At 56.8% G+C, this 26,577-nt stretch overlaps 1 protein-coding gene and 1 long non-coding RNA gene across 5 annotated transcripts in view; one reads left to right on the top strand and one right to left on the bottom strand.

Annotated features, from left to right (window-relative positions):
- SKOR1 (SKI family transcriptional corepressor 1) overlaps positions 1-26,577 on the bottom strand; it is a 104,545-nt gene that overhangs the window by 37,843 nt on the left and 40,125 nt on the right. The window contains exons 1-9 of one of the 4 annotated variants that reach the window (XM_016928422.4): positions 10,663-10,856; positions 8,237-10,436; positions 7,112-7,202; positions 6,080-6,187; positions 5,489-5,560; positions 4,013-4,087; positions 3,679-3,753; positions 3,103-3,168; positions 2,046-2,618 (exon numbers count right to left, since the gene is read on the bottom strand). In XM_016928422.4, coding sequence (XP_016783911.1) covers positions 2,524-2,618; positions 3,103-3,168; positions 3,679-3,753; positions 4,013-4,087; positions 5,489-5,560; positions 6,080-6,187; positions 7,112-7,202; positions 8,237-10,436; positions 10,663-10,769 — 2,889 coding nt within the window. In that variant the 5' untranslated portion in view covers positions 10,770-10,856 and the 3' untranslated portion in view covers positions 2,046-2,523. Of the gene's footprint in view, positions 1-2,045; positions 2,619-3,102; positions 3,169-3,678; positions 3,754-4,012; positions 4,088-5,488; positions 5,561-6,079; positions 6,188-7,111; positions 7,203-8,236; positions 10,437-10,662; positions 10,857-26,577 lie in introns of those variants that run through there. The other 3 variants (XM_016928419.2, XM_054667738.2, XM_063795214.1) reach the window with 3 other exon arrangements.
- On the top strand, positions 3,752-6,821 carry LOC134808551 (uncharacterized). Its single transcript, XR_010151770.1, has 4 exons — positions 3,752-3,945; positions 4,576-4,639; positions 5,499-5,544; positions 6,098-6,821. It is a non-coding gene; the product is annotated as an uncharacterized LOC134808551 (long non-coding RNA).

Here is a 26,577-nt window from a genome sequence, read left to right as displayed (position 1 = left end):
GTTATTAACATTTTGGGGGGAACAAACCACTTCTGAAGGGACGCGAAGCCCGGGAGGGTTTTTGCGACTGAGCTTTCTGGGTCGGATCCGCCTACGACTCCAGTCCGCAGAGATTCCTGCCCAGATGGGGCGTCCCTTCCGAGGGCCCCAGCTGCCTAGGAGCTTTTCCACTTTGGGGGGAGTTGGGAAGGAAGGGTGGGAAGGAGCATTTGCCTGGCTCCTCTGTCGAGCCGCAGCCACGGAACTCCCTGCCTAGGTGGTAATGGTTATGCCCATTTTACAGAGAAGAAAAGTGCAGCTTCCAAAGGTGCAATCCGCGGTGGGGAAAGGGGCCGGCAAACTCCCACACCCGCGCTGTCCCGCCCCGTCGCAGTTCCGCGGGCCCTGGCGCGGCCTGGAGACTCCAGTCTCTTCCTCTCTGGACCTCAGTTTCGCCACGGGTCCAGCGGAAAGCGGATCTGGTGGGTCCCATGCCTATGAAACGTTCCCGCTCCCTAGAGGGGCCCTGCCCGGAGATGGCCTGTCCGGAGGCGATGCTTCGCCATTTGCCGGCGCCCTCTTCATTGTTATCTCCTTTGTGTCCGCTCTGGTCTTAGCCCTCGGAACATCCTGGGACTCCAAGGCTCCGACCCCCAGCGCAAAGGACTCTAGGGACTGGCTTCCTGGCTGTACCGCGCAGCGGGACTCCTCGTCTGCACAGCTTCGGGGAGGCCCAGAGCACGCCCCTACTAGCCGGCTCCGTCCAAGGCCCACCAAGACAACCCGCCACGAAACTTCCCGGGCCCCTCAGCCCTGGCCGGTGGCGCGGGGCCTGCCGCCCGCCTTCTACGAGCCGCATGGACGGAGGCCTGCGTGTTATTTCATAGAGGCCGAAACGGAGACCCAGGAAAGATAAAAGAAGGGCTCAACCCGGGACCCCCACTAGCCAGCCGAGGGCGAGAAATGAAAGCCAAGCCTGAATGATTCCCTGTGCCGTGAGCTCTCTGCCACTCCATCCACACTCTCCTCCCTGCAAAAAGAGTGTTCTGCAATTTGCAGCGTCGTCTGTAGCCCAAGCAGGAGGTGCGCTGTGGAAACTGAGGCCTCTGGGAGGCCTTGCCAACCGTGACCCGGACGTCGGACGCCCCAGCCGAGGCCCGGCGAGTCCTTAGCCCCTCTCGAACTAAAATGGACCGAACAGAAAATGCGGACCGGGCTCCCTCCTTTCGGGTAGCGGCGGGGCAGACGGGAGGCCGTCTGTGACCGAGCTCTCCAAGTCCCGCCTTCCTTTCCAAGCCTGCCCGGCGGAGACCCACCTTACTCCCTGAGACCTCCGCCCTGCCGCAGCGCTCCCAGGCCAGGCCGGCGGTGCCCGCGCCATCTAAAGGGACAATTCTGGTTGAACCTGGGATTCCCGGCAGGGCGCCCTGTCTGTGAGCGCCCCGGAGGTAACTTCCCCGGTGTGGCAGGCGTGGAAATGGGCATGGATGAACCCTCGGCGCCTTCGAGCGCTTGAGGAAAGAGGCCGGGACCGCTGCGCTAAGGACCGTGACGTAATGCCCCTCCTCCATCCCGGGCCCAAGGGAGGGTCCTAAACGCGGAGAGGGAGTGCCCTGTGGGGGAAAATGAGTGTGTCTGGAGGGCACAGTGGAGAGGTTGTGTGCTCGCTGCTGCCCACTTGAGCAGGCCCGATTCTGACCCTGGGAGCCCCAGAACCCGCAGGGCGGCTCCCACCCCCACCTGTTGCACGGTGTTCCGCCCGCCCCGCTCCGCCGGTGCACTCCCACCTCCGTAGCCCCAGAAGTGACATCTTTTATTATTATTATTATTATTATTATTATTAAAAACGAAAGTCACGGATACAGGGTGGTCTCCCCAAACAGGCTCCAGGTGGTTGCCATCTCGTGAGTCAGTTGTCGCCCTTTTAAAGTGCTGTTACATCAAGAGGTTACAACAAAAAATAGCCAAAGCAAAATCCAAAGGGGAATGCAAAACGGGACTGGAAGTGGGTCCAGGAGAAGGAAGCAAAAATAACTTACAGCATAAATAAATTAAAGTGAACCTAATACTGAACCGAGAGACTCACAGTACATTTATATCCATTGCACATAGCCACTTTGTCATTAGGAACAGGAGTTTCAGAAGTGGACGGGACGGGGAGTGCGGGGCAGGCGCCAGCGAAGTTGCTACATTGTATTCACAATCGGGTTCAAGGCTATACAATGGGAGGGGGCGCTCTCCCCTCCCGCCCCCCGTCTGTCCAGTTAACCCCTTGAGGTCCGATGCCCTAGAGTTCACACGGGGTAGGGGGATTTGAGGCGCGAGGCGGTATTTACACTTGGAAACCAAGCCGGGGCCCTGGACAGGGACGCCCGGGAGGGGGCGGGCAAGGCCGGGGAGCCCGGGAGGAAGGCGGGCGGACGGGCGGCTGTATTTACATCGGTCGGGTCCGAATGGCTTGTTCCTCGCTCAGGGCCACCGCAGCAGCGGGTATTTACAAGGAGCAGCATGGCTTGAGGGCGCAGGGGTGCGGCCAGGCCGGCCCTAGGGCAACAGCGGGGGCTTGAAGGAGCAGTTGCCAGTGCAGTGGCGGGGCGTCAGCATCTTGCAGGAGAAGTGGTGCAGGGCGTCGTGGGCTTCTGGGGAGACAGTCGCGAGGGTCACTCTGGGCGCCTCTCCAGGCTCACCTCACCGCGCAGTCCACCCTTTCCCCTCCCCGGCCTTACCAACCCTTTGGGGTCAGGGAATCTCAACCGAGCGGATCAGGAGGAGGCAGGAGGGTAGGACAAAGGCTGGTGATTCAGAACCACTGCTCTGGTTCAGTAGCCCCATTTTACAGAAAAGGAAACTGAGGCACAGTAAGAGAGGAGTCAACCTGCTCAAAGCCAGAATTGGTACTAGAAGGCAGATTTTTCTGACGTCCAAAGCCCAAGGGGCTCTTTCTTTTTACCCCCACCATCCTAGAATAATCTTCCCGTTAAAATCAGTTCCCACTTTTCTCCCTCACAGATCCTGATCCACGTGGATCGTGGCCTTCCTCACTAGTCCCACTATTCATTCATTCAGTCGACAGCACGGCCGGCACCCAGCACCCCTCCTATCTTTGTTTCCCGGCTTCCGCACCTTTCAATTTCTGCTGGATGGCATAGCGCGCCTTCCGCTCCTGGTCGAGTTCGTTACACAGGGTATCTGGAAGACAAGGGGAGGGGCCAGTGAGGAAACGCAGACCACCCTCCGAAAGGCCGGGGTCACAGCCCGGGCTTCCTCCTCTCCCCAGGGCTAAGCTCCGCGCAGAAACAACTCCAGGGATGGGGGAGGGGGTACCGGAGCTCCTAACTGCAGACTGGCGGAGGAAGGAAATGGCCTGGGATGGCGCTTAAAGGCAGACGGATCTAACCAAAATTAAAGCAAACTTAGGCATTACTTCCCAGGTAATTTTACGCCTCGATTTTTAATTTAGAAACCATGGAAATTGCCGCGATAAGAAGTTCAATCACTCCATGTAATGATGCCTGCAAGCCGTTTGCTGGGCTCGCTTGCCATTCTGAGGCTAATCAGAGTATACAAAGCATATTAAATAAAAAAATAATTGTTAAATTACCTTCAATTTAAATCCAAATGACTGAGCCAACATTGCGGCTCCTGCCAGACGAGAGGCAGTTACGGCCCGTGCACGCGCTCACCTGACTCCCGTCTTACCTCTGACAATTTGCAGCTGTTGCACCATTTCTTCTCGATAAGCCAATTCCCTCTTCATTTGATCCTGAAAATTATCTGTGCAAATTGATTAAGTGAGAGCTGTTACGCACAGCCCCCTCTCCCGGCTCCACTTTCTCACTCCCGGCCCCCCCCTTTCACCCCTACCCCCAACTCCCACCCAGCCATTCGCCTGCAGCCCTGGAAAAGGACAGTTTCTTGTCTCCTGCAGGGCACCTAGTACCAGTTGCCTGGCACCCGGCTTTCGGAGTAGGTCGGGGCACCCTGGTGGAAGGCTCGGTGATGAGGTGGGGTGAGGCAGGATGGCAGTGGGTACCTTTGAGACTCTGAAATTCCCGTTCCAGTTTCTTGCGGAGCTCCATTTGTTCCAGGAGCAGTTTTTGCAATTCCTCTGTGAAAGGGGAAAAGTGGGAGGTAAAGTGGGAGGTAAAGCAGGGTTATTTGGAGCTCAGGAGACCTAGAAAGTACCCAGGTTCTGCCTTGGCCAACAACCCTGAAAGGAGAGTTGAGAAGGATGACCAGTAGGTGGAGGCCCTCCGCTCTCTGGCTTTACCAACTGCATTCAAAGGATTTGGGTGAAGAAACTGGGCTGTGGGTAGGATGCCCAGGAGAATAAATTCAGGACGGTGGAATCTAGGCCCTGGCTCCAGGAACTATGCAGCTGGGCAACTGCTTTAAGTTGTTCCTCACTCCCTAACCTAAGAGGCTGGCTCACGGAAACTTGATTTCCCACTTCAAGTGACAGACCCCGCCCCCGCCCCGGCCCCGACCTCCCCCCCGCACCGCCGCCCTTTCAATATAAATCAGGGAGGCTTTGGTCAGAGCCTTGGACACCTTTCCCAGAAAAATACACATACAACAGTTTGCCTAAAATTTCAGGAGGTCTGAAGACTGCCAAATCCATGCTAAGAACCCTCACTATAAAGCACCAGTGATTTTGAAGGTAATGGCATTTTCTCTAAATCTGTAACTAGGAAGAATGGAAGACCACCAATGCTTGTCTTCCTCCTGCCACAAATTCCCAAGACCATCTATGGGCTAGTTGAGGGGCAGGGAGCTAGGTGTAGAGGCCTCTGTTAGTGCCCTCAGAACCAACTCCAGAGGGATAGATGTGGCAACTGCCCTGACCATGAGGTCATTGGTATCTGGGCCCTCCTCCAGGAGAGGCTCCTCTGAAATGCAAGAATGGAAGGTAGAAGGGCAAAGTGGGGCTAGGGACTCCCCTACTCTGCACCCCAAGCCATAGTCTCCTCCTTACAGGCTGAGCAGTAACACAGGGATCCCCATTCTGCAAACAAGCTCCATCCACACTCCATTTAGGGTAAGGTGGAGGTGGTTATACCTCAATGCCAGGAGAAAGAAAAACACCTCTCACATTCCTAAAATAAATGCTTCCCTGCAATCCTGCATTGAAATCCTGTTTTCCATTGAGTTTACGGACCCAGACTGTCCTGTCTGATTGTCCACAGGCATCAAAAATTCTGATCATCGTTACTCATTTCTCTTTCTGGCAAGGCTATTCAGACAGACCCGGGCCTTGGGAACCCAAACTTCCAATAAACTTCTGGGGGTTTGTTTTACTCCCATGCTCTACCCACACATACATACCTCTGTGCCAGGGTAATGTGTCCAGAGGATCATACTTTCCACCCAAAGAAAGGAAAACTCATGCCCCCAAGGCCTTGGTGAGTGTCTTTTCCACACTCACCCCCTACAGGGATAACACCCCTCTACAGGAATGACCCATCACTCTCAAGCACAGCGTACACCTTTTTCACAAATGTATCCTCACCTCTGGCCAGGTTCTCGATATCTTTCTCCACCAAATGAGTTCCTGTGACATCCAAGGTAAGCCCATCTTCGCCTGAGATACAGGGGCAGGTAAGAGGGGTTCTGTCCTAGGAAAGCCCTTGAGAGGGGAGGGGTGAGCTTCCCAGGAACCACATCGAGTCAGGGACCTACCCTAGACCTTCTGCCTTTAGAGGAGACAGTTACAGGCATCCAGTACTACCCACCTTCTAGGACATTACAGTAGAGAGTAGGAGAGTGACCCCTGGAGGAGACGGCCCAGGGAAGATGGGCCATCTAAGGGCAGGAAATGCCCTTTGACCTATTTTATGTGGGTGAGGACGTCCCTCCATTTCCTTTTAGTACATCCTCTGCCCTTACCTGAAAGAACCTCAAACCCACCAAGGAGGCAGCAATTCAGAAAACCTGGCCTGCACCCTGCTCGCGTTAATTATTTATCTGCTCGCCGAGGAAGAAGACTGGCAGCCGCTTACACTTGATTAAAAGCCTTTCTCGCAAGCCTCTGGGAACCTGGGCGACCTGGGTCCCAGCTCCTGGGTGCGGTGGAGAGCGATGGGTTCAAGGGCTGGCTCACCTCTGTCTGTATTTGCAGGACTTGGCTGGGAGATACTCCTTTGGTCTGGATAGGATTTCCTCGTTTCCAAATCATCGGCGGGCGAGTGATTGTCTTCCTTATCTGGCTCTTGAAGGCAATAAACCGAGTTTCAAGGAGAGGCAAAGAAACCGTGACCCGGATACTGCCGGAGCTGCCGCGGTCGGGGCGCCCGAGCCCTAATTAAAAGCGTCGTGGCCGCCTCTGGTTCCCGGCTGTGCGCCCAGGAGCGCGCCCTGAGGCTTTGGGCCGGGCACCCCCCACCCCCGCGCCTGGTCTGCTCATCTCCGGGCTTCAGGCCCCCGCCCCAGCCCCTTGGAAAAGAGCAAGGCGAGCAGCCGAGCCCACCAGGGACGAGCGACCTACATCGCGCGCAGATACTGGGGCACCGCGAGCGCGCGTGGCCGCCGGGTCTGTCCGCCCGACTCCTGCCGAGAACGCGGCCCAGGCTGCGACCTTCGGGGTGGGTGGGGGGACATCGTCCGGGGTTCGGCTGCCTAGACCTGCCCGATTTTCCGCTGCCCCCAACCCCTCCTCTGTGAGGAACCTGGTAAGGCGCGCAAGTGCAGCGCGGCCCCCACCACCCCGCGTTGGGCCTCAGCTACCCTGGCGTTTCTGGGGTACCCAAGTGCGCGGCCATGTGCCCCCATCCTCCGCCCCGATCCGGCCTAGCCAAAGGGGACCCCGCGGCCAAACACACTTGCTGAATAAACGAGAGGATTTGAAGACCGTGTCGGGCGTGATTTTGTTAAGGGTTTAACGCCGTGTCTGGGTGTACTGCAGCATGTGTGTGCGTGTGGTGGAGAGGGCGTGTTGTCACTGTTGTTTTTAAGTAACTAAAGATTGGAAGTTGTTGGGAGTACTAGCTTAGCTTCCTTGTTTTCATTATTTTTCTTTCCCTCTCCCTCTTTCTCTGCGTCTCTCTCCTTGTCTTTCTTCGCAGGCCTTCCTTGACCCCGGCCCTCTGTCTGCGGTCCCCCCATTACAGTGGCCAGCGGCCGCGACAGGCGTTACCGTGGGCCTCGGGGGTGCAGAGGTAGGAGGCCGCGGGCCCCAGCGCCACCGCCGCGCTCTTCACGTGCTCATCCCTCTCGGGCGCGAACACCTGCGACGGCCGAGAAATGACAGGCGATTAGGGGGGCGCCCTGCGGCGGCCCGAAGACGCCCAGCCCTACCCCGCGGCCAAGAGGGAAAGCCGACGGAGTGGCAAAGGTTGGTGCGCCCGCTGGACTTGAGCGGGCACAGTGACGCACGCGGCGCACCTTTGCCCCCTTGTAGATTCAGGGTAATTGTTAGCGCCCGCGGGAAAATTACTCTAAACACAAAGCGGCTCCCAAGCCGAGGGGCGTTCAAAGTGTCCTCCACCCTCTGCACCCGCCTCCTTTTAGGCATTTTCCCTCCCGCCGGTGCCCCGTCCGCGGCATAAATGACGCCTTTCGCATCCGGTTAATGATTCGTGTTTTAATGAACCGAATGTACAGGTATGCGCACTCACTTTCAAAATGGCCAACGACTCCAGCCTGGCTGCATCCTGCCCCTCAAGCCCCGGCCCTGCCAGCTTGAGAGCCCCCCTCCCGCTCCGCACGCGGTCCCGAGACAGCTTCCCAGCAACGAACCCTGTGGTTCCCAAGGCGGGAGTGCGAAGAGACTCGGAAAACTGCGAGTTGGGGTGGTGGGAGATTCCGGGGACCCGGTACTGCTGGGGCCCGACTCAGGGAGAGGCCACACTGTCCTCTCTTCTCCTCTTCCTTGGGGCTCTGATGCCCACCCGGGCGAGCGCTTTTCTCTGGCTCTGGGTTCCTTTCTTACCTCCTCTTTCTTTCTCCACACCCCTTTTCTGTCTCTGTGTCTGGCAGTCTCTGCCGGTCTCCTCCCCATTCCCATCAACAAAAACAAAGCACACAAGTTCCCCAGTCCTCCCCCCGCCCCCAGCTTCCCTTCCCTTCGAAACCCTCACTGGAGGGTGCGGGTGGGCCCAGTTTCGCAGAGCGCCCAAGGCTGGGCCTGCGGAGAGTGGCCGGGGCCTGCTGCTCCCACGCCTGCGCGGAACAAAATTCCCGTTCTCCGCCCGGCCCCGCAGCCCTGCCGCGCACAGGGTAAGTGGGAAGGCGCCACTGGCGGGGCGGGCGCGGGGCTCACCTTGGCCGGCGCGGGGCCTCCTAGGGGCCCGCCAGGCTCTCGCAGCTCGTAGCCGCCGCCGCCGCTTGGCGGGCTCCTCTCAGGTCTCCGCACCAAGTCTTCGGCTGCCAAGTCCCCAAATGCGGGCCGGCCAGCTGGGGGTGGCCCGAGGCGGCGCCGGGGGCGGGGGCTGCCGCCGTCGGGAGAGTTTGCGGGACCGTCCGCGCCAGAGGAGGTGGCGGAAGGGGGTCCAGTGGGCTGTTCACCGTCTGGGCCGCCCCCTGCGCTGGGTGCGCTGGGCTCGGTCTCCTCTTGGGCGTCCTCGTCGTCGGGGAAGCGGTTGGATTCCACGTCCACCTCGGGCTCGTCCGCGGTGTCCACGTCGGGCGAGGCGGAATTGTAGCTGGAGCTGCCCTCGCTGAGAAAGTCCGGGCTCACGTAGCCGCCGCTCCCAGCGCCGGGTCCCGGCCCCCGAGCAGGCCCCGCGCCGTACGCCTCCCGGGCGCTCCCGTAGAGCTTAGCGATGCTCTCGGTGTCCTTGACCACCGGCCGGAAGGCCGACACGTAGGAGCCTTTGCGTGCGGGCGGCGGGGGCGGCGGGGGCAGTGGGGCCAGGGGCGGTGGCAGCGCCTCGTCCGTGCCGTCTTCGTCCAGGGGCCCGCGGGACAGAGCGCTCGGGCAGCGCTCCTCCGCGCCGAGGCCACTCTCTTTGGCTGGCTCGGCACCGTCCAGGGGCTCTGGGGCACCGCTGCCAGCAGCTGCCGCTGCCGCCGCCGCTGCCGCCGCCACGGCCGCCGCCACGGCCTTGGCTTGGCTCTGAGCAGCGGGGTAGGACGGTACCGGGAGGCTGCCTGCTGCTGGCCAGAACATGGGAAACGTCGGGTACACAGTGGCGGCGGCGGCCGCTGCAGCCACTGCCGCTGCGTCCTTGGCTGCCCCGGAGGGTTGATGCCCCCAGAACATGGCGCCGCCGCCCGGGCCCGCCCCTGCCCCCGGGGGCAAGTGGCTGGCTCCCGGGCCCCCCGCACCCCCGCCTGTCCCCGCGCCGCCGCCGCCGCTCCCAGTGCCAGGACCGCCCTTTGGCTCGCCCGCGCCTAAAACCGGGTCGTCCTTTTTGGGGCATAGACCGAAGGCCGTAGGGAAGCCGTAAGGATGGGGGAAAAGTGGTGGGGGCAGCTTTTGCAGGAGCCCAAAGCCTTTGCTGGGCACCGGGATCACCGGGTAGCTTCGTACGCCGGCGCCGCCACCGGGCCCTCCTGGGCCCGCCGGGCCACTAGCTCCAGTCGGCAGGCCAAGTCCGCGCTGCGGGTGGGGTGGAGGTGGCCCCGGAGGCCCAGCAGCCTCATCTTCGCCACAGCGCAGGCTTTTGTGGGGCGGCGGGCCTGGGGCCATCTCTGCACCGCACCCTGGGCCACCGCCGCCAGCACCACCCTTCCCCTGCCCACCCGACCCGCCATTGGCACCGCCTCCGCCGCCTCCTTGTAAGGAGAAGGTCCGCTTGCGCGTGCCGCCATTAAACATGGCCTTGACGTCCTCCCAAGCATGGCTCAGTTCGTCTGTGGCCGACTTGTCACTGAGTTTGAGGTGACGACGCCAGGAGTTGAAGTTGGCGGCATCGGGCTGCGTGTACTTGGCGTCGGGTGTTCGGTGCGAGTGGAAGATGAACTTGTTGGGCGAGAAGTACATGCTGCAGTAGCCGCACTTGATGCACTTGGCACGAGAGCTGTTGTAACGCGCAGGGATGAAGCTACCACGCGAGCCCCACGCGCATTCGTGCACCACATCGAAGGCGAAGTTCTCGGGCAGCTTGGGTGGTTTGTGCTCGCCCAGGAACGACTTGCACAGGCGTTCGGCCTCTCGCTTGGTGATCATGCCGCAGCGGCGCGACGAGATGGGCATGGCCCCGGCCCGACGCAGAATCTCCAGCTGTACCGGCGTGCACTGCACGCACGTGATGCCCAGGGCCACGCGGCGGTTGTGGATCTCATTATAGCTGTAGTTCTTGAGGAGGGTGTTGGAGATCTGCGCCAGGCATAGGCGCTCCTGGCCGTCGATGACCAGCGACACAATGGGCACCCCGTACAGCGACGTCTCGCCCACCTGGTTGGGTTTGAGAGCGCTGGAGCCCGAGTACGGCTGCAGCTCCTGCTTGGAGTTGGGCGAGGAACTGCCCTCGCGCCCCGGCCCCAGCTGAGTGGTGAGAGCCTCCATGCCGCCGCTCCTGCGAAATAGAGAAAGCAGAGAGCAGATGAGCCATTTTCAGCGCCGCCGCCGAGGCTCGGGCCCGCCCAGCAGGGCGCGCCGAGTTGGGCGCGCGGGGGATACTTGGCAGTGGGGAGTCCAAACTCATTCACCCCCTGGACAGGCGTCTTTTGTTATTCAGACCCATGTTGGCGCCGTTAACAACAGCCCCCGGGGCTTGGGGGAGGAGAAGGGGTAAAGGAGACCTCAGGAATGCCCGGGCTGCAAGGAACCCAATCCCGTTTTCGGATTGGGAAGGAAGTGAAACCCAGATACGCAGAGTGACTTGCCCAAGGCCACACAGCAAAGCCATTGCCAAATCAGGCTTTTTCAGCGCCCAGATCCGTGCGCCTTCGGCAACCCTCGCAGCCGGTGCTGCCGGCCCGGGTCCTGAAGCCCGGACTTCGGGGATCGGCCGCCCCTCTGCTCAGTCGCGCATGCACGCGGGCGGGCGGGGGCAGTGCAAGGAGGGGTGGGGGGGGGGGCGGTCACTGCCCATCTCCAGACAGCAGGGGGTAGAGGGGGGTGGAGAGAAGGAGGAGGGAACCGTGTCTGCCAGGGAAGGAGAGAGGCGGAGGCTACCGCTGTTCGCGGTGCTGAACCCGACCCTCTCCAAAGCGCTCGGTGCGCGCCCGGACCTAGCGCGGCCCCCACCGCACGCAGCTTGGTGCCGAGCCGGCTTCAGGGGACAACATTGCCAGTTTCCACAAACCCGAGCTTCTCCTCTCACGGCTGGCGCCCGCGTTCGTTGAGCAGAAAGATTTCGGCTGGATATATAAACCGTTTTCTTTCCAGCTGTTAGTGAGACCAGGATCCTCCAGTTCTAACCACACTTTCTGCATTTTTAGCTGTATTCCAGACCAAAGCTGGTTTCCACCGAGGTCAACGTGTGGGACAGAGAGGTTCTCAAGGAACTTTGTTGGGATCCACTTCTTAGCTTCCAGTCGCCCACTCCTTGAGCTTTCCTCCTTCAGATATACGTTTCCCACTCGGGCCAACTGCAGGATTCGGGGCTCTGGGCTTCCTCTTTGAGGGGCATCACCTCTCTGAGTATCCTTCATGCCTCGCTGTCCTGGCTCATATGGGCTGGAAGGAATCTCAGCCATCTTCGTAGCCATTGCAAGGCTCCAGGCACAAAAGTTGCTGCTGGTCCTTGCACTTTGCTTTCTGGCTGAGGCAGGGAGGGAGCTGTGCAGGCAGACCTCTGCAGCGGGGGTACTTGGGGACTGATGTTTGGGGCCCTCTAGGTCGCCTGACCCAGCCACATGTCCTCAGACAAGCCAGGCTCCCATCCGGCCCAAGGCTGCAGGCGCTCCTGCGGCCAGGGCAGCCCAACCCTGAGGGCTCCTCCCCTGCAGTTGGCCCTGAATGTAACTCCGTTTTCAGAGGGGCAGCTCCAGACAGGGGATCCCAGTTCAAAAGCCTTCAGCAAGGAGACTGGAATCTTCTGTTTATCTGTCTCTCTCCCTTCTTCTCTATTTGTCTAGGAGACCCTCATTTGTCGATATTATCTGTCCCTGAGCTGTCTCTGCCGGCTCGTTCCTCTTTCTCTCATCTGTTTTGTACCTTCTTCAAGTATCAAGCTATTTATGTATTATCTGTCTGTTTCATCTTTATCTCCGAGGATCGAACTAAAATAAGTTGACCCTCATTTCGCGTTGAAGTCCTTTATATCATTGTAGGAGGCAAAAACACTGTCCTAACTCCCCGGCTGACAAGCCTCGCGCCCTCCTGGAGGTGGCTGGAGGGCGCGCAGCGCTGGGAAATGACAGCTTCTCGGTTTCTCGAAATCGGCAACTATGCCTGGCCCGCATACAGTGAAGACAGCGCCCGAGCCGAGAGCGTACCCCAGTTGAGGGTCCTGGGTCCCTGAGCGGTTTTCCCTGAGTGAGAGGAGGGGGGTCCGGGCCCGGAGTCAGAAGAAGGGGGTCCCTAGGAAAGGAACGGAATTTCGGGGGCCAAAGCGGAAAGCACAGGCGAAGGGCCATATGCAGCGACAAGGAGCAGCAGCCAGAGCAGCTTGAGGAACCCCCGTCGGCTCCCGGAGCTAGATGGACGAGCTTGGGGGAGGGCAGCGAAGCGGGAGACTGGCAGTGGTGGGAGCGAGGCGGTGGTGTCTTTAGGTATAATCATAAAAACAACAGCCACAGGAGCCCAAATCAGAACTAAACGAAAAAAAAGCTGCAGGGGCAGAGCGCGGGGGCGGCGGGCTACCGGACGTGGGTACTCACAGTGCGGCGGCGGCTGGAGCCGGGCGAGCGGTGAGCGGAGGTGCGCGGCGGGAGGAGCGGCGGGCGGGAGTCCGGGATCCGCCGGGCTCTCCGGGTGACGGCGCGGCCCCTCCCCGCGCGCGCGCACAGCCGCGCTCCCTGGTTCTCCGCGCTCCCACCCGCGGCCCCTCCCGCTCTCAGCGGGCGCGGGGCGCCGGGGCCCCGGGCGCGGAGATGCGAACCCTGAGCCGTTGACCCCGAGGCCGGGGACTGGCCGGAAGAAGAGGCCGAAGCCTGGAGCGCATGGCGCGGCGGCGGGGACGGCGCGGTCACAGCCCGAGTGGCGGGGCAGGCGCGCCTGACAGCTGCGAGCCGGGGCGCCACACCCACCGCCCGCGCAGTCGCTAGCGCCCTCCCCGGGTCCGCCCGCCCGCGGGCCACGCGCGGCGCCCGCCGCCTCCCCGCAGCCCCAAGGCCTGCACGCCCCAGGTAAGCGGCCGCACACCTGCGTCCAGCACCCTGCACCTGCGTCCCGCTCTAGCTGGAGAGGCCAGGAGGGAGGAAAGGCCCTGGGGCCATAAAGTTTGTCCCCAAGAACGAAGTGAGGAGGGCCCAGTGCTCCCGGCCAAGGAGCCAGTTTTGGTCTGGGCCAAAACCGGGTGATGGGGCTAAGGGGGACTCAAGAGGAACGGGCGCAGGGAGGAGTACTTCACTTTCCGGCCGCAGGCGAGGGCCAGGGTGGTGGAGCCTAGAGTGGCCCTGGGGAACCAGTAGGGTCACCAGAGACCGGGACAGGGACCTGGGTGCAGGGCAGCGAGGAAGGCACCCGGGAAGGAGCAGATCTGCCTCTCCCATGCTCCTGACTTCGGTGGGAGGTATCAAGAGAGCTCTAACCTGAGGAGGGGCGTTCTCCTGTTTCCGTCCCTGGGCAGGGGACTTGGGAACTAGGTTTGGGGAGCCCTCGGCCTTGAATGCCTCCCTTCGCCGTCACCAACAGGCCCAGGGCAGGAGCCAAGTCATCGTTGGGAGTGATCTGAGGTTAACTACGCTCTCAACGCTGCTAAGCCAGTTTCCCCAAGGGGGAGGTCCAGTCCTCTGATGCTACAGACGCCCCTGGGTACCTCCTCTCTCTCCTCAAAGCTCCGTTTCTCTCCATCCCTCTCCTGTCTCAGTCGGTCTCTCCGTCTTCACCATTCTTTCCCCTAACGCCCCACTGGGTCCCCTTCTCTTCCTCTCTCAATCTGTCTCTACTTCTTCGTTTGAGTTACTAGTCGCACCCCGCCCCTCTTAGCCCGCACCCAGGCGCCCCGTTGGCCGCTTCCACCACCTCCCTCCCTGCCCCCCTGGCATTAAGTGTCCTTAATGGACACGTTAATTAAACTGTAATTAATCATACTGTCCGGCCCAAGTTTGAACAATTACCCTAATCAAACAGAAGTTAATAATGGCAGGGATGGCCTGGGGCGCGACGGGCTGCCTGGGCAGGGGGCGCAGCGGCCACGGCGACTACCGGCGGTGGCAGCAGCGACGAACGCAGCCTGTCCTTGGAACCCGGGAGGCGCCATAAATCTTCCGCGGGTAGCGGCGCGGGGTCGCCTTCTCCCCTCTCGCCTCGTTTTTTCCTCGGGCTACCGGGTATGGTCCCCTTTCCCTCCTGCGTTCCAACTCCTCTGGGGCGTGTCTCCCCTTTTCCTCCACTTCTCCCCTCTCTTCCTTTCCCTCCTGGCTCGCAGAGACCCTGGGAAGGGACTTTGGAAGCGCAAACCGATAGCTCAGGCCTGGTGAAGGGACTGAGGAGAGGGCAGGCCCAGCCCACAGACTCCTTTGCCTTCTTCCCGGCTACCCTGGCTGACGTAGGTTACCGTTCTCCTAGGCCCCGAAAACCTCTCCCAAGTTTGTGGGCTCTGTCTCCTCTGAGGGTCTCTTTTAGATCGGGTTCTTGCCCTCTTCCCCCTCCTCGGTTCCGGTCTTTCTGTCTCGGATCTCCCTGCCTTTCCCTTTTCTCCCAGGGGAGTCCTGGAACCCGCTCGGCCCCTTTCTTTCTGCCTCTGGCCCCTCCATTCGGGTGTCTTTCCCAGGCTGTGCCTCTGTCCCGCTCCAACTATCCCGCTGTCTTTCCTCCCACACCTTCCCTGGGGAGAACACAGGAACCTATTTTCCTTCCCAGTCCGAGAGCTGCCCCCAAGTCCCCGCCAGCTCATTCCCTCTCCCTCGACCCAGGCTCCCCCACCCCATAATTACAATCTCGTTCGGTAATTATTCTTAGCCTCCTAATGATTTTTTAAAAGGCATCTCAGAATTCGGCATGGTGGTGACAACGATCCTGGAGCCAGGACGCCCCCAGGGTGCTGGGGGGTGGGAGGAAAGAGAGGATGGGCTGGGTCCCCCTGAGCAGGACCTGCCTGTCCTGCCTCTGTTGTACAGCGAGGGCCAAAGACGCCTCCGTTTCCAGCAGCCCGGCCGCGGGGGGCCCCCAGGACCTCTTAGACAAAGGGTACCGCCCCGCACCAGGGGGTGTGCAGCGTCGACTCTGCGTCCCCGTTCAGCACCAAGCTACGGACAGCTCCCCTCGCTCTGGCCAGTGCCAGGAGACCCACCCAGTTCCTGTCCCTGGTCTGAGCTGGAGAAAGGCGCGTGGACAGAGGCTGGGGAAGCCCTGCTGCTCAGGGCTGGGCACCGGGGAGCAGGTCGTGGGGGTAGGAGCTGGGGCTCTACTATGGGCCGGCGTCCGGCGGGTTAATATCACCGCGGACCGCACTTTACCGATGGCAGAGCCGATTCTCAACAAGGGCCCTGGGAATAGATAGGAACCACTTATTCCCATTTTACAGGCAGGAAACTGAGGATCCGGCAGTGGAAGCCAACCCCTGCCCTTCTCCCTAGCCAAGGCCCTCAGCCCACAAGGGACGCAAGGTGATCTCCTAGACTCAAAAAGTGGTGCTTGGCACGCTGCAGAGAGAGCCTAGCTTGAAGAAGGGACGGTAAGGAGGGCGCAGCGCTGCGTTTCAGTATCGCCCTCATTAGACGATGTAGAGGAGGAAGGCCTGGCACAGCCAGGGCACTTGCTCAGGTTCAGGCAGGCAGTGAGTAGCAGAGCTGGGACCGCAACCCAGGCTCCGAAGGGATGGGCGGGACCCCTCTTCCTCAGTGGGGGCTCTGGGTCCTGAGGCCCTGTCCAGAGCTGGCAGGCGTCGCTGCCCTTGGCCTTCCTGACCCCCATTATTGAAGATTCTCTCTCTTTTATCCGCTGCCCGGTGGCACCAGGGGTCGGAGAGCCGGACTCTGGATGCGAGCTGCGCCTCGCGCGCTTCTCCTCCCACTGGCCGAGCCCGCGCTGCCTCCGTGCCCCGGGTGTGGCGTCCATTTGGGCTCCGGCTCGGGCTGAGGCTGCGCGGACGCGCCTCCTCCGCAAGCACATATCTTTTAGTAGTTGAATTAACGGCAGTTTTCGTCAGTTAATTAGGTTTAATTTACATAATTAGTACAGTATAAAGAGGATTGGGGATAATCACGGGGTACGTAGCGCTTACTGTGTAAACACGTATTCTGAATTAAAAATCAGATGTAATTAAGGCGCGCAGGCCCTGTTTAGGCAGGGTTTTAATTGTAATGAATTTCTAATTAACACTCAATGATTGCCAAATGCAAAGGGCTGTAAAATTTTCTTGTAGTTTTGCTAATTTAGTGTTTACTTAATATCTGGATATTAATCCGACGGCCACATAGGGCAGAGCCCGGCGCGGCGGCGGCCCTGGCCCAAGGAAGTGAAGGAGGCTGGGCGGGGCCTGCCGGGCCCCAACCCGAGACCAAAAGTGAGGAGAAGGCGGGGGCCTTGGAGCCGGTGAGAAGGTCCTCAGAGCTCCGGGCCCACCTCACTCCTGTTGCGGACCAGAGACCGAGGCTGGAGAGGGTCCGGATTTGGCGGGAGGCCGTACCCTCTGGGTTTCCGCTGCCTGGACCAGGCTCTCTGGGATCATAGGTGAGACCAGCGCTCCTCACGGCAGGGGACTCCCTGTTCTCGGGAACATCAAAAGGAGGGAGAACAATTGCGGTCCTGGTGGGCCCAGACCCGGTTCCGCTGCTGACTCCAGGAAGGGCCATGGACTTTGCCTGGGCCTGCATATCTGCATCTGTAGGATGGGCACATGGACCCCCACTTTGCAGGAGTGAAGGCGAGTGAAGGATTGATCCAGAGTCCAGGGGCTCATGAACACCTCTCTTCTAGAGTCCTGAAGATGGGTAGAGCTTGGTGGCCCTACTTAGGTTAGGACGCTTAAGCTTCTGGGGAGAGGGAGAGCCAGGAGGCCTTGGGAATGGTTTGAAGGTCTTGGGGCCGGGCTCTGCCCTCCTGAGGCTCTCTTGCACCTGAGGATGCAAGTTAGGCTGGCAGACACTAAGGAGGGAACCCTGGACCAGCCTTCTTTGCTCCAACCAGACAGAGAAGCCTCCCAGGCCTGAGCAGAGGTATTAGGAAAAGAAGAGCTGGGGCAACATAGATCCCATCTCTACCAAAAAAAAAAAAAAATTATATATATATAGAGAGAGAGAGAGAGAGAGAGAGTGAGCTGGGGCATGGTGGTGCTCAGCTGTGGCCCCAGCTACTTGGGAGACTGAGGCAGGAGGATCACTTGAGCCCAGGAGAGGGAGGCTGCAGTGAGCTATGATTGCACCACTGCACTCCAGCCTAGGCAAGAGAAGGAGACCCTGCCTGCCTGTAGAAAAAAAAATCTTTTAAAGTAAAAGAGGGTGGCTGAGCATCTCCAGCTGGCCCCAGGTTTTCCCATGAGTATCCTTCTCTCCCGAATCTCAAGCTTGGGTCCCTGCCTGCATCCTGGCTGGTCCCAGGGGTGAGGGGCTCCCCTCCTTATCAGCTTCAGCTTAGCCACAGCCTCTTTCCAAGGTCCTCTCAGCATGGGGGAGACTGTGTGGACACTTAGAAGTTTCCAATGAACCCATGGAAACACAGTGAGAAAACTCAGTGTCACCGGAGGCTTCCACCCCACAGAGCAGGCTGCCTTACCTCCCTCCCTGCATACACCCCTCCTGAGCCTCCTCTAAGCTTGCCTTCATGCCAGCCCTCATCCCCCTCTGTCCATGGCTGTTTTATTTTCATCACTGGATTGTTCATGGGTTAATATTTCCCAGTCGCTTTTTTGTGTTTCTGTCTCTCCCACGGGAATGTTGTGTCTGCAGTTGCATACCCAGGGCCTGGCACTTAGTAGGTACTCATCATGTTTGGCAAATGAAATGAGCATTTGAGAATGAGGGTTGTGAGCCCCAGACCAGGTCCCACTTGACTTGCTGGCCACAGTTATTGGTCCTATTGGGGTCTAGTGGCCAATGTGGTTCTTCAAGAGAAGGTTCTCTGCTCCCCAGTGATGTTTAGGTCTTGGGATTCCCACCCTCCACACGGACTCAAAGTCATCCAGGCAGAGACCTCCAAAACACTTGTTCTTGGGAGGTGGGGAGCTGCTGGCAGGCTTGCCAAGCTTTCCCTGGTTGCAAGGGGATTCCCCAGGGGTTCCTCCATCAGCATCATGGAGAAAGGGCTGGAAAGAAAATAGGCTGTGGAGCCAGCAAGACTTGCACTGTTTGAGTCTCCAAACCCACAACTGTAACGTATTCATATGGGCTTCACAGGGACATGGGGATGTCATAATTTTTATTTTTATTTTTTGAAATGGAATCTCACTCACTCTGTCACCCAGGCTGGAGTGCAGTGGTATGATCCTGGCTCACTGCAACCTCTGTCTCCTGTGTTCAAGCAATTTTCCTGTCTCAAGCCTTCCAAGTAGCTGGGATTACAGGAGCCCTCCACCATGCTGAGCTGATTTTTGTATTTTTAGTAGAGATGGAGTTTCACTATGTTGGCCAGGCTGTTCTCGAACTCCTGGCCTCAAGCAATCCGCCCAACTTGGCCTCTCAAAGTGCTGGGATTACAGGCATGAGCCATGGCGCCTGGCCTCATGTCACAATGATGAACTAAGGTGCTGGGAATATGGAACACAGCCAGGGCTGGAACTAGAGTAAGGTATCTTGGGTGAAAAACTTAAGAAGTCACTCAGTCTCGGGGGTCCTGTAAGTCCTCCCTCTAGTCCCAGCCCTGCACAAATCACATGGCAGAGTAGGCACTCAGCACATGTGAGCTGCTCCTTCCCTGACAGCCTCCAATCACTTCAAGATGGCTGCCTAAACATTGGTGAAGTCTGGTCTTCTTGCTGGGACAGTTTGAGGCATTTCTGAGGCCAGGTTCTGGAGTGTGGGAAAACCATAGGATGCCACATCAGTCAGAGGAAGGACTTGAATTCTGGGCATGTCACACAATTCCCCACAGTCTCCCCGACTCCACCGACCCCAAGGGAACCTGAGTTGAGATATCATGCACATACCATATACTCCTATGGTCTACAACTCAATGATTTTCTTTTGTAATTCACAGAGTTGTGCAACCATCACCCCATCAATGCTCGAATATTTCCAGCACTCCAAAGAGAAACTCTGTACTTATTAGTTATCACCCCTCATTTCCCTACTTCCCTCCAGCCCTAGGCAGCTACTGGTCTACTTTCTGTTCTACAGATTTGCTTCCTGTGGACATTTCTTATAAATGGAATAATATAATATTGGTCTTTTGTGACTGGCTTCTTTCACTTGGTGTAATGTTTTCAGGGTTCACCCATGTTGTAGCATGTATTGGTACTTCATTCCTTTTTATTGCCAAATACTATTCCATCATATGGATATACCACGTTGTTTATCCATTCATCCATCAATAGATATTTGGGTTCTTCCCTCTTTTTGGCGATTATGAATGATGCTGCTATAAGCATTCATGCACAATTTTTTGTGTGGTCACATATTTTAATTTCTCTTGGGTATATACCAAAGTGTGGAATTGCTGGGTGATACCATAACTCTATAGTTAACCTTGTAAAGAAATGCCAGATTACTTTTCTAAAGAATAGCACCATTTTACATTCACATCAGCAATGGATGAGGGTTCTGATCTTTCCACATTCTCAAAAACACTTGTTATTATTTGTCTTTTTTATTATAGCCATCCTGGTGGGTATGAAATAGTACTTTATTGTGGTTTTGATTTGCATTTCCCTGATAAAATGATGTTAAACATCTTTTATATGCTTATTAGTCATTCGCTGAGAAATGTCTATTAATATCATTTCCCTATTTTTTCAACTGGGTTATTTGTAATTTTATTATTGAGTTGTAAGTGTTCTTTATATATTCTAGTATAAGTCCCTTATCAGATGCATGATTTGAAAGTAACTTCTCCCATTCTAGGAGTTGTCTTTTTACTCATAGTATTTTCTTAGTGATGTCCTTTGAAGCACACACATTTTTAAGTTTCATGGCATCCAATTTATTGTATTTTTTTTTTTTTTTTTTTTTTTTTGGCTGCTTGTGCTTTGGCTTCATATCTAAGAAGGCTGTGCTGTGAGAGTTACTTCTATATTTTCCTCTAAGAATTTTTATAGTTTTAGCTCTTTACTTTTAGTCTATGATTAACACATCTATTTGGAGCTAACATTTGTGTATGATGTGAGGTAGGGATCCAAATTCATTCTTTTGCATGTGGACATCCAGTTGCCTTAGCACTATTTGCTGAAAGATTATTCTCTCTCCTTTAAATTGTCTTGACCCCTTGCTGGCTTTTCTGGTCTGGAGAAATGAGTATCCTCCCTCCCCCAGGAGTGATGGTACCAGCTTTGCTGGGATTTTTAGTGAACAAGCAGACGGCCCCCACTGGGGCAGGGAGACTCCCCAGGACTTCTCTGAAACCTCAGCAAGGCCCAGCATAGGTGCTAGAGACACCATGAATTCATCAAATACTTACTCAGTACCTCTTGTGTGTCAGGAGCTGAGGACACAGTAGGGGATTAAGGCAAGCTAGTTCCTGCTCTCTAGAGTTTACACTCCAGCAGGGAGATGGACAAGAAAGATTACTATAATTCCAAGTGGTGACAATTGCTGTGAAAAAGAAATAAAGCAGGGTATGGGGCTGGAGAGGGACAGGATTAGGGCTGGGGGTGGCAGTGGTGTAGGAGGAGGCCACTTTTCTATTTCTATTGACACCAGCTAAGGAACTTGGGTCCCCACTGTGCACCAGACACTGTGCTGCACTCTTGGCATCTCTCATCTCATTTTGTTTTCCTAAGAATCTTATGATGCCAACATACCCATTTCACAGCTGAGGAAGCTGAGGTTCAGAGAGGTGAAGTGATTTGCCCAAAGCCACACAGCCAGGAAGTAGTAGCCCTAAGACTCAAATCCAGACCTGCCTGAAGTGAAAGTTGTTTCTTCAGCAACAGCTGCCTCCCTGTAATATGCAGGCTGTGTTCTCCTAGGACTCTCACTCCAGTAAGGGGGACAGAACACCTCCTCGCAGTCACTCCACCCAGGCTGGTGTGCAGCAGTGGCACATGCCCCATGAATCTCATGCATCAAAATGCAGAGGGCGAAGTGAATCACCACTGGGTGGGGGAGGAGGAAGGGTAGAAGCCTCAACAATATTTGCTGGAGAATGTTGGTCCCCGAGCATCACCGTGAGCTGCCACTGCATCACAGAGGAAGGAGGCCCCATTTCTCCTGAGGAAGGAATATTTAAGAAGTGGGGAGTCACTAGGACTTCAGTGGGTGTATGCGGGTCTGTGTGTATGTGGGGCAGCAGTGCCTGGTGGGAGGAAGGGGCCAGAAACCAGCCCTTTAGAAGTGTTTTGTGCTTAGCACGGTCAGTAGCAGGGATGATTTAATAATGACATCAACAACATCCACTACTATAATTACCCCACTCTGCCACTGAGGAAACTGAGGCTCAGAGAGGTTAGGCATCTTGCCTAGGGTCACACAGTGAGTCAATGGAGGACCCAAGACTTGAACCCAGGTCTGTGTAACTCCAAGCCCATGCCCTTCATAGCTACATTCTTTTTTTTTTCCTCTTTTTTTTTTTTTTTTTTGAGACAGAGTTTCACTCTTGTTGCCCAGGCTGGAATGCAATGGCATGATCTTGGCTCACCGCAACCTCTACCTCCCAGGTTTGAGTGATTCTCCTGCCTCAGCCTCCCGAGCAGCTGGGATTACAGGCATAAACCACCACGCCTGGCTAATTTTGTATTTTTAGTAGAGACAGGGTTTCTCCATGTTGGTCAGGCTGGTCTCGAACTCCCGACCTCAGGTGATCCGCCTGCCTTGGCCTCCCAAAGTGCTGGCATTACAAGCGTGAGCCACCGCACCCAGCCTTCATAGCTACACTCTTCTGCCTCCCCCACAGGATTGCCAAAAAAGACCGAGGAGGCCGTGGGGTAGAAAAGAGGGGTTCCATTTGGGTATTAGGAGACTTGCATTGAATCCCGCCTCTCCCACTGCCTTGCTGGGACTCTGACCAAGAGATTTAACATTTTCTAAAACAAATTATTATTATTACAAAATAATATATGTTTACTGAGTTACATTTGAAAAATACAGAGTAATAGAAAGTGAAAGAGCAGCCACAATCTCATCAGATGTTTTTATAAACATCTTCTTCCCAGCTGGGTGCAATGGCTCACGCCTGTAATTCCAGCACTTTGAGAGGCTGAAGTGAGAGGATTGCTTGAGGCCAGGGGTTTGAGACCAACCTGGACAACACAGTGAGCCCTCATCTCTACAAAAACTTTAAAAATAAGCCGTGCATGGTGGTGCATGCCTGTAGTCCCAGCTACTTGGGAGACTGAAGGGGAAAGATCACTTGAGCTCAGGAGGCTGAGGCTGCAGTGAGCCGAGATCGCGCCACTGCACTCAGCATGCGTGACAGAGCGAGGCCCCATCTCAAACAAATAAGTAAGTAAATAACTTGTACCTAGATGGCTGGAGGCAGGCAGGGGCAGGTCCCTGAAGTTTCCTGAAGCCCCTCCCACCCTGCCTTCCCCTTCATTTATTTAACCACTGTTTCTCGAGCGTCTCCTGAATGCCAGGCCCTGAGCCAGCTCCTGCCTTCCTGGGGCTTTCACTGAGGTGAGGCAGATAGATGATGTAAGAAAACACAGAAGGACAATATAGAGAAGTCAGGCAGCGACAGAGGAGCTCCAGGGAGACGGTAGCCTGTGGGCTGGGCTCCTGTGGGTGGGCCAGATCAGGTTGGGTATTGGAAAAGGCCTCCCCATAGGAATTGCATTTCAGCTGAATCTTGGAGGATGAACAGAAATTAGGCAGGAGGCAGAGGACGGGAGGAAGGTGTCCCAGGCTGAGGGAACAGCCTATGCTATGGCTCAGAGGCTCAGAGGCAGAGAGGGCTCTGGACATTCAGGGAGCAGAGCGTCACCCCCTGTGATGGGAACAGGGACTGGAAGACAGAGAGATGGGGATGATCCTGCTGCCTGCTGCCCTTGCAGGGGAGCTGGGAGACCAATGAGACCAGTGTGAAGGCAGTTTGCCACGTGCAACTCATATTACAAGACAAATAGAATTTCTTTTCTATCTCAAAACTTTATTCCCATACTTCTGCCCTCATTATTGCTCCCAGTGTTTGCCCTGTTGCTCTCCCTACAACCCCTCTTCCCCAAAGCGGGAAGAAAAGATAAAAAGAGCAAATTCCTGGGAAGGACCAGCAGCACAGTTTGACTGGATGCTTTTAACTAAGTCTGCAGGCAGGAGAGACTTTTTATCCCTTGCAAGTTAATGCAAACTGTTAGGGAGATAAATAAATGACAGAGCTGCCGATGGACTGTTGGGCTTATAGGAGGGACATTTGTCTCACTTTAGAAGAAGGACCTGGAGGGCTCAGCCCCATCGACTCGTTCATTGTGCTGTTATCTGCCAGAGAGGTGGTGACACCACAGCAATTAAGACAAACTTGAGTCTATAAGTTCGCGCCTGCAATCTCGTGGCTTCAAAACAAGACAAATGATACCGCCAAGGGAGGAAACAAAGTCTTTTTCAGACTCTGTCCAAAGTCACAGCAAATATTTGTGGTTGTTTAGCAGAAAATTTGTCATTATGAGGTCTGGGCTCTGCTGCCTCCCTGCCCCGCATAATAATCCACTCCTGTGGCTCGTGCCAGCCCAGGCTGTCTCAGGGGCTCCACCCACTGCCAGCTACAGCCCGCCCTGCCTGCCCACTAGTTGAAGAGCATCTCTGGCGGGTCGAGGATGTGATTTCTGCCAAGGCGGAAAGGAGTCATGACAAAGCCGGCAAGCGCCACGGCAGCCTTGCTCCGCCATGGAAGCCACTGACCTCGTCCCACTTCCTATATGAGCAGCCAGCACCCACCAAGGACCAGGCTCAGGGCAGACATCCTGAGCGGTTTACTGCTTCCCCTGGCCTGGCTCCCCCTGCAGACCTCTTTGCTCCTCCTCCCTATTCCTGACCCCACATCACCACGCCTATTGCCTTTGCCACAGCACCTTGGAGCTGATGCCAGCCTCAGCCTCCTCCTTTGGCCTCTCCCCTGCGCTTTGATTGAACTGCTTCCTCTGGCCTCATGAAGTGAAAACACCCGATCCCCCAAAGTAGGAGCTGGGACCCGGTCCAGGTGCAGTCCTGGGGGTCCACCTGGCCCCAGGAATGGAGTTGGGCTGCTGTGAGCCATTGGTGCAGCTCCCCTCTCCACGCCCTTCTGCCCACCTGCTGGGCACTACCTCCCTCCCTCACCCTTGGACTTGGGGCCGTCTTTCCCTCCCTCCATCCTCCCTCTATGCCCCTCTTTCTCATGGACATTTCTGTGACTGAGAACACGGTTCCCATTCTGGTTTTCCTTTTTTTTTTTTGAGACAGGGTCTCACTCTGTCGCCCATGCTGCATTGCAGTGGCGCGATCACAGCTCACTGCACCCTCCCCCTCCCAGGCTCAGGTGATCCTCCCACCCCAGCCTCCTGAGTAGCTGGGACTACAGGCATGTGCCACCATGCCTGGCTAATTTTTGTAGAGACAGGGTTTTACCATGTTGCCCAGGCTGGCCTCAAACTCCTGAGCTCAAGTGATCTGCCTGCCCCAGCCTCCCGAAGTGCTGGGATTACAGATGAGAGCCACCGTGCCCGGCCAGGCTCCCATTCTAATAGGGGCCAGACTTAGCTAAAGGCTGAAGCTCCAAGGGGGAGTTTGGGCAGCAGTCAGGGGGACAGAAGGTATCTTTGAGGTGGCATCATGGCCCTCTCTAGGCTCCATCCCACGTGGAAGCCGCTGTCCAGTCCCTTCTGAACCACCCTGTGTGGCCCCAGGGGCTGCCAGCCTGCAGACCCAGCATCATCCCGAGGCTTCACCTGGAGGTTCCACTGGCCTGAGTGTGCAGACACCTGGAAGCATATGCCTCCCCAAAGATGCGGGTCTGTTCAGGCAGGGCACCCGCAGCTTCCCTCAGTGAGGCTGTACCATCCATTTCACCTCACTGGCCTGACCACCCCCCTAACTGGGCTGGGCCTTGGGTAGGGGCTCTGGGTCACACTACTTTGGACCACAAGGTCCCCGCCACATCTGGAGAAGAGGGTTCCACCTCTCCTTCCTCTGCCCCAATGGACCTGTTGGAACATCTCCAAAGCCCTGGGATTCTGTATTCTGCATTCCCCACATGTGAAAACCAAAGACAGAAGCAGGGACGATGGGCTGAGTGTGAGAGGGCCTCCTGGCCTTCAAGCCAGAGACCTAGAAGCAGAGGAGGCACCTGCCTGTCATTGTGAACTGGGGCCCCGTGAGGATCCTCCTGTCCTGGAAACACTTCCTTCTAGGCTCCCCTGAAGGTCTGAGAGGCCTGAGGCTGCCTCCAGTGAAGGTTTGGTCTCTCAGAAGCTCCAGTTAGAAAGTGAGTGGGCGATATTGAGGATTGGAGCAAGAGATTCGAGCAGGACAGTGACAGGCCCCAAGGGCCTCAGGTCTGAGGGCCCCATCTCTGCACCCTACCTTCCCTCCCTCCTACCGTCCCACACCACAGGCACCCTCCCTATGCAGGCCCTGGGCCAGGTCCTGGGATAGAGGTGAGTTAGCCTCATCCCTGCCCTCAAAGGGCTCACAGTCTATATCCAGAGAAGGAAATAAAGAAGCTGCCAGCTGGGCATGGTGGCTCACGACTGTAATCCCAGCACTTTGGGAGGCTGAGGCAGGCAGATCACTTGAGGTCAGGTGTTCAAGACCAGCCTGACCAACATGGTGAAACCCCATCTCTACTAAAAATACACAAATTAGCCGGGCGTGGTGGTGCATGCCTGTAATCCCAGCTACTCGGGAGGCTGAGGGAGGAGAATCGCTTGAACCTGGGAGGCAGAGGTTGTGAGCTGAGAGTGCACCATTGCACTCCAGCCTGGACAAGAGCGAAACTCTGTCTCAAAAAAAAAAAAAAAAAAGGCAGCAAAGAGGAGGTGCTGTTTGAGAGAGGCCTGAAAGGAAGAATAGGAATTAGCCACATGGATGGGGTGAGGGTGGGCTGGGGTGGCTTTCCAGCAGGGAAAGAGCTCATGCTGCCTAGGCCAGTCTCAGGCACTGCAGTGTTCTAGGTCTTAGCCTTCCTGCGACCTCTGAGGGCAGGGGCAGCTTGGCCTCTGGCCCCCAACGGTGACTAGAGGAATCACTTCAACAGGCCAAAGAGGGACCTGCCTCCGGCCAGAGGGGTCTTAGCAGGAGAACCCCTCAGGGGTCACTCAGCTCCCCATCTTCTCGACTTCAAGGCAGAGGGGAATTTATAGTTGGGGGCTGCCCCAAAGTAGGGGCCCTTGACAGGGGGTCATGAGTGAGTGAGCTCCAGGGTCTCCACAAACCCTAGAGTTGTGAACAAAATTCTGTGCGTGCATGCATGTGGGTGATGTAATTTGGGGGCAAGGATGCTCACAGGATGAACCCAAATGGTGAGAACTCTGCTCTGGGACATCAGGACTGGGAGCAGCTCCAGGACACCGTGAGATCAACCCCTACATTGACAGATGAGGAAAC

Source organism: Pan troglodytes, chromosome 16 (assembly GCF_028858775.2).
Source record: "Pan troglodytes isolate AG18354 chromosome 16, NHGRI_mPanTro3-v2.0_pri, whole genome shotgun sequence".
In the NCBI taxonomy this organism is placed as follows: domain Eukaryota; kingdom Metazoa; phylum Chordata; class Mammalia; order Primates; family Hominidae; genus Pan; species Pan troglodytes.
The sequence above is the reverse complement of the archived record's forward strand: the minus strand, read 5'-3'. Positions and strand labels throughout refer to the sequence as shown.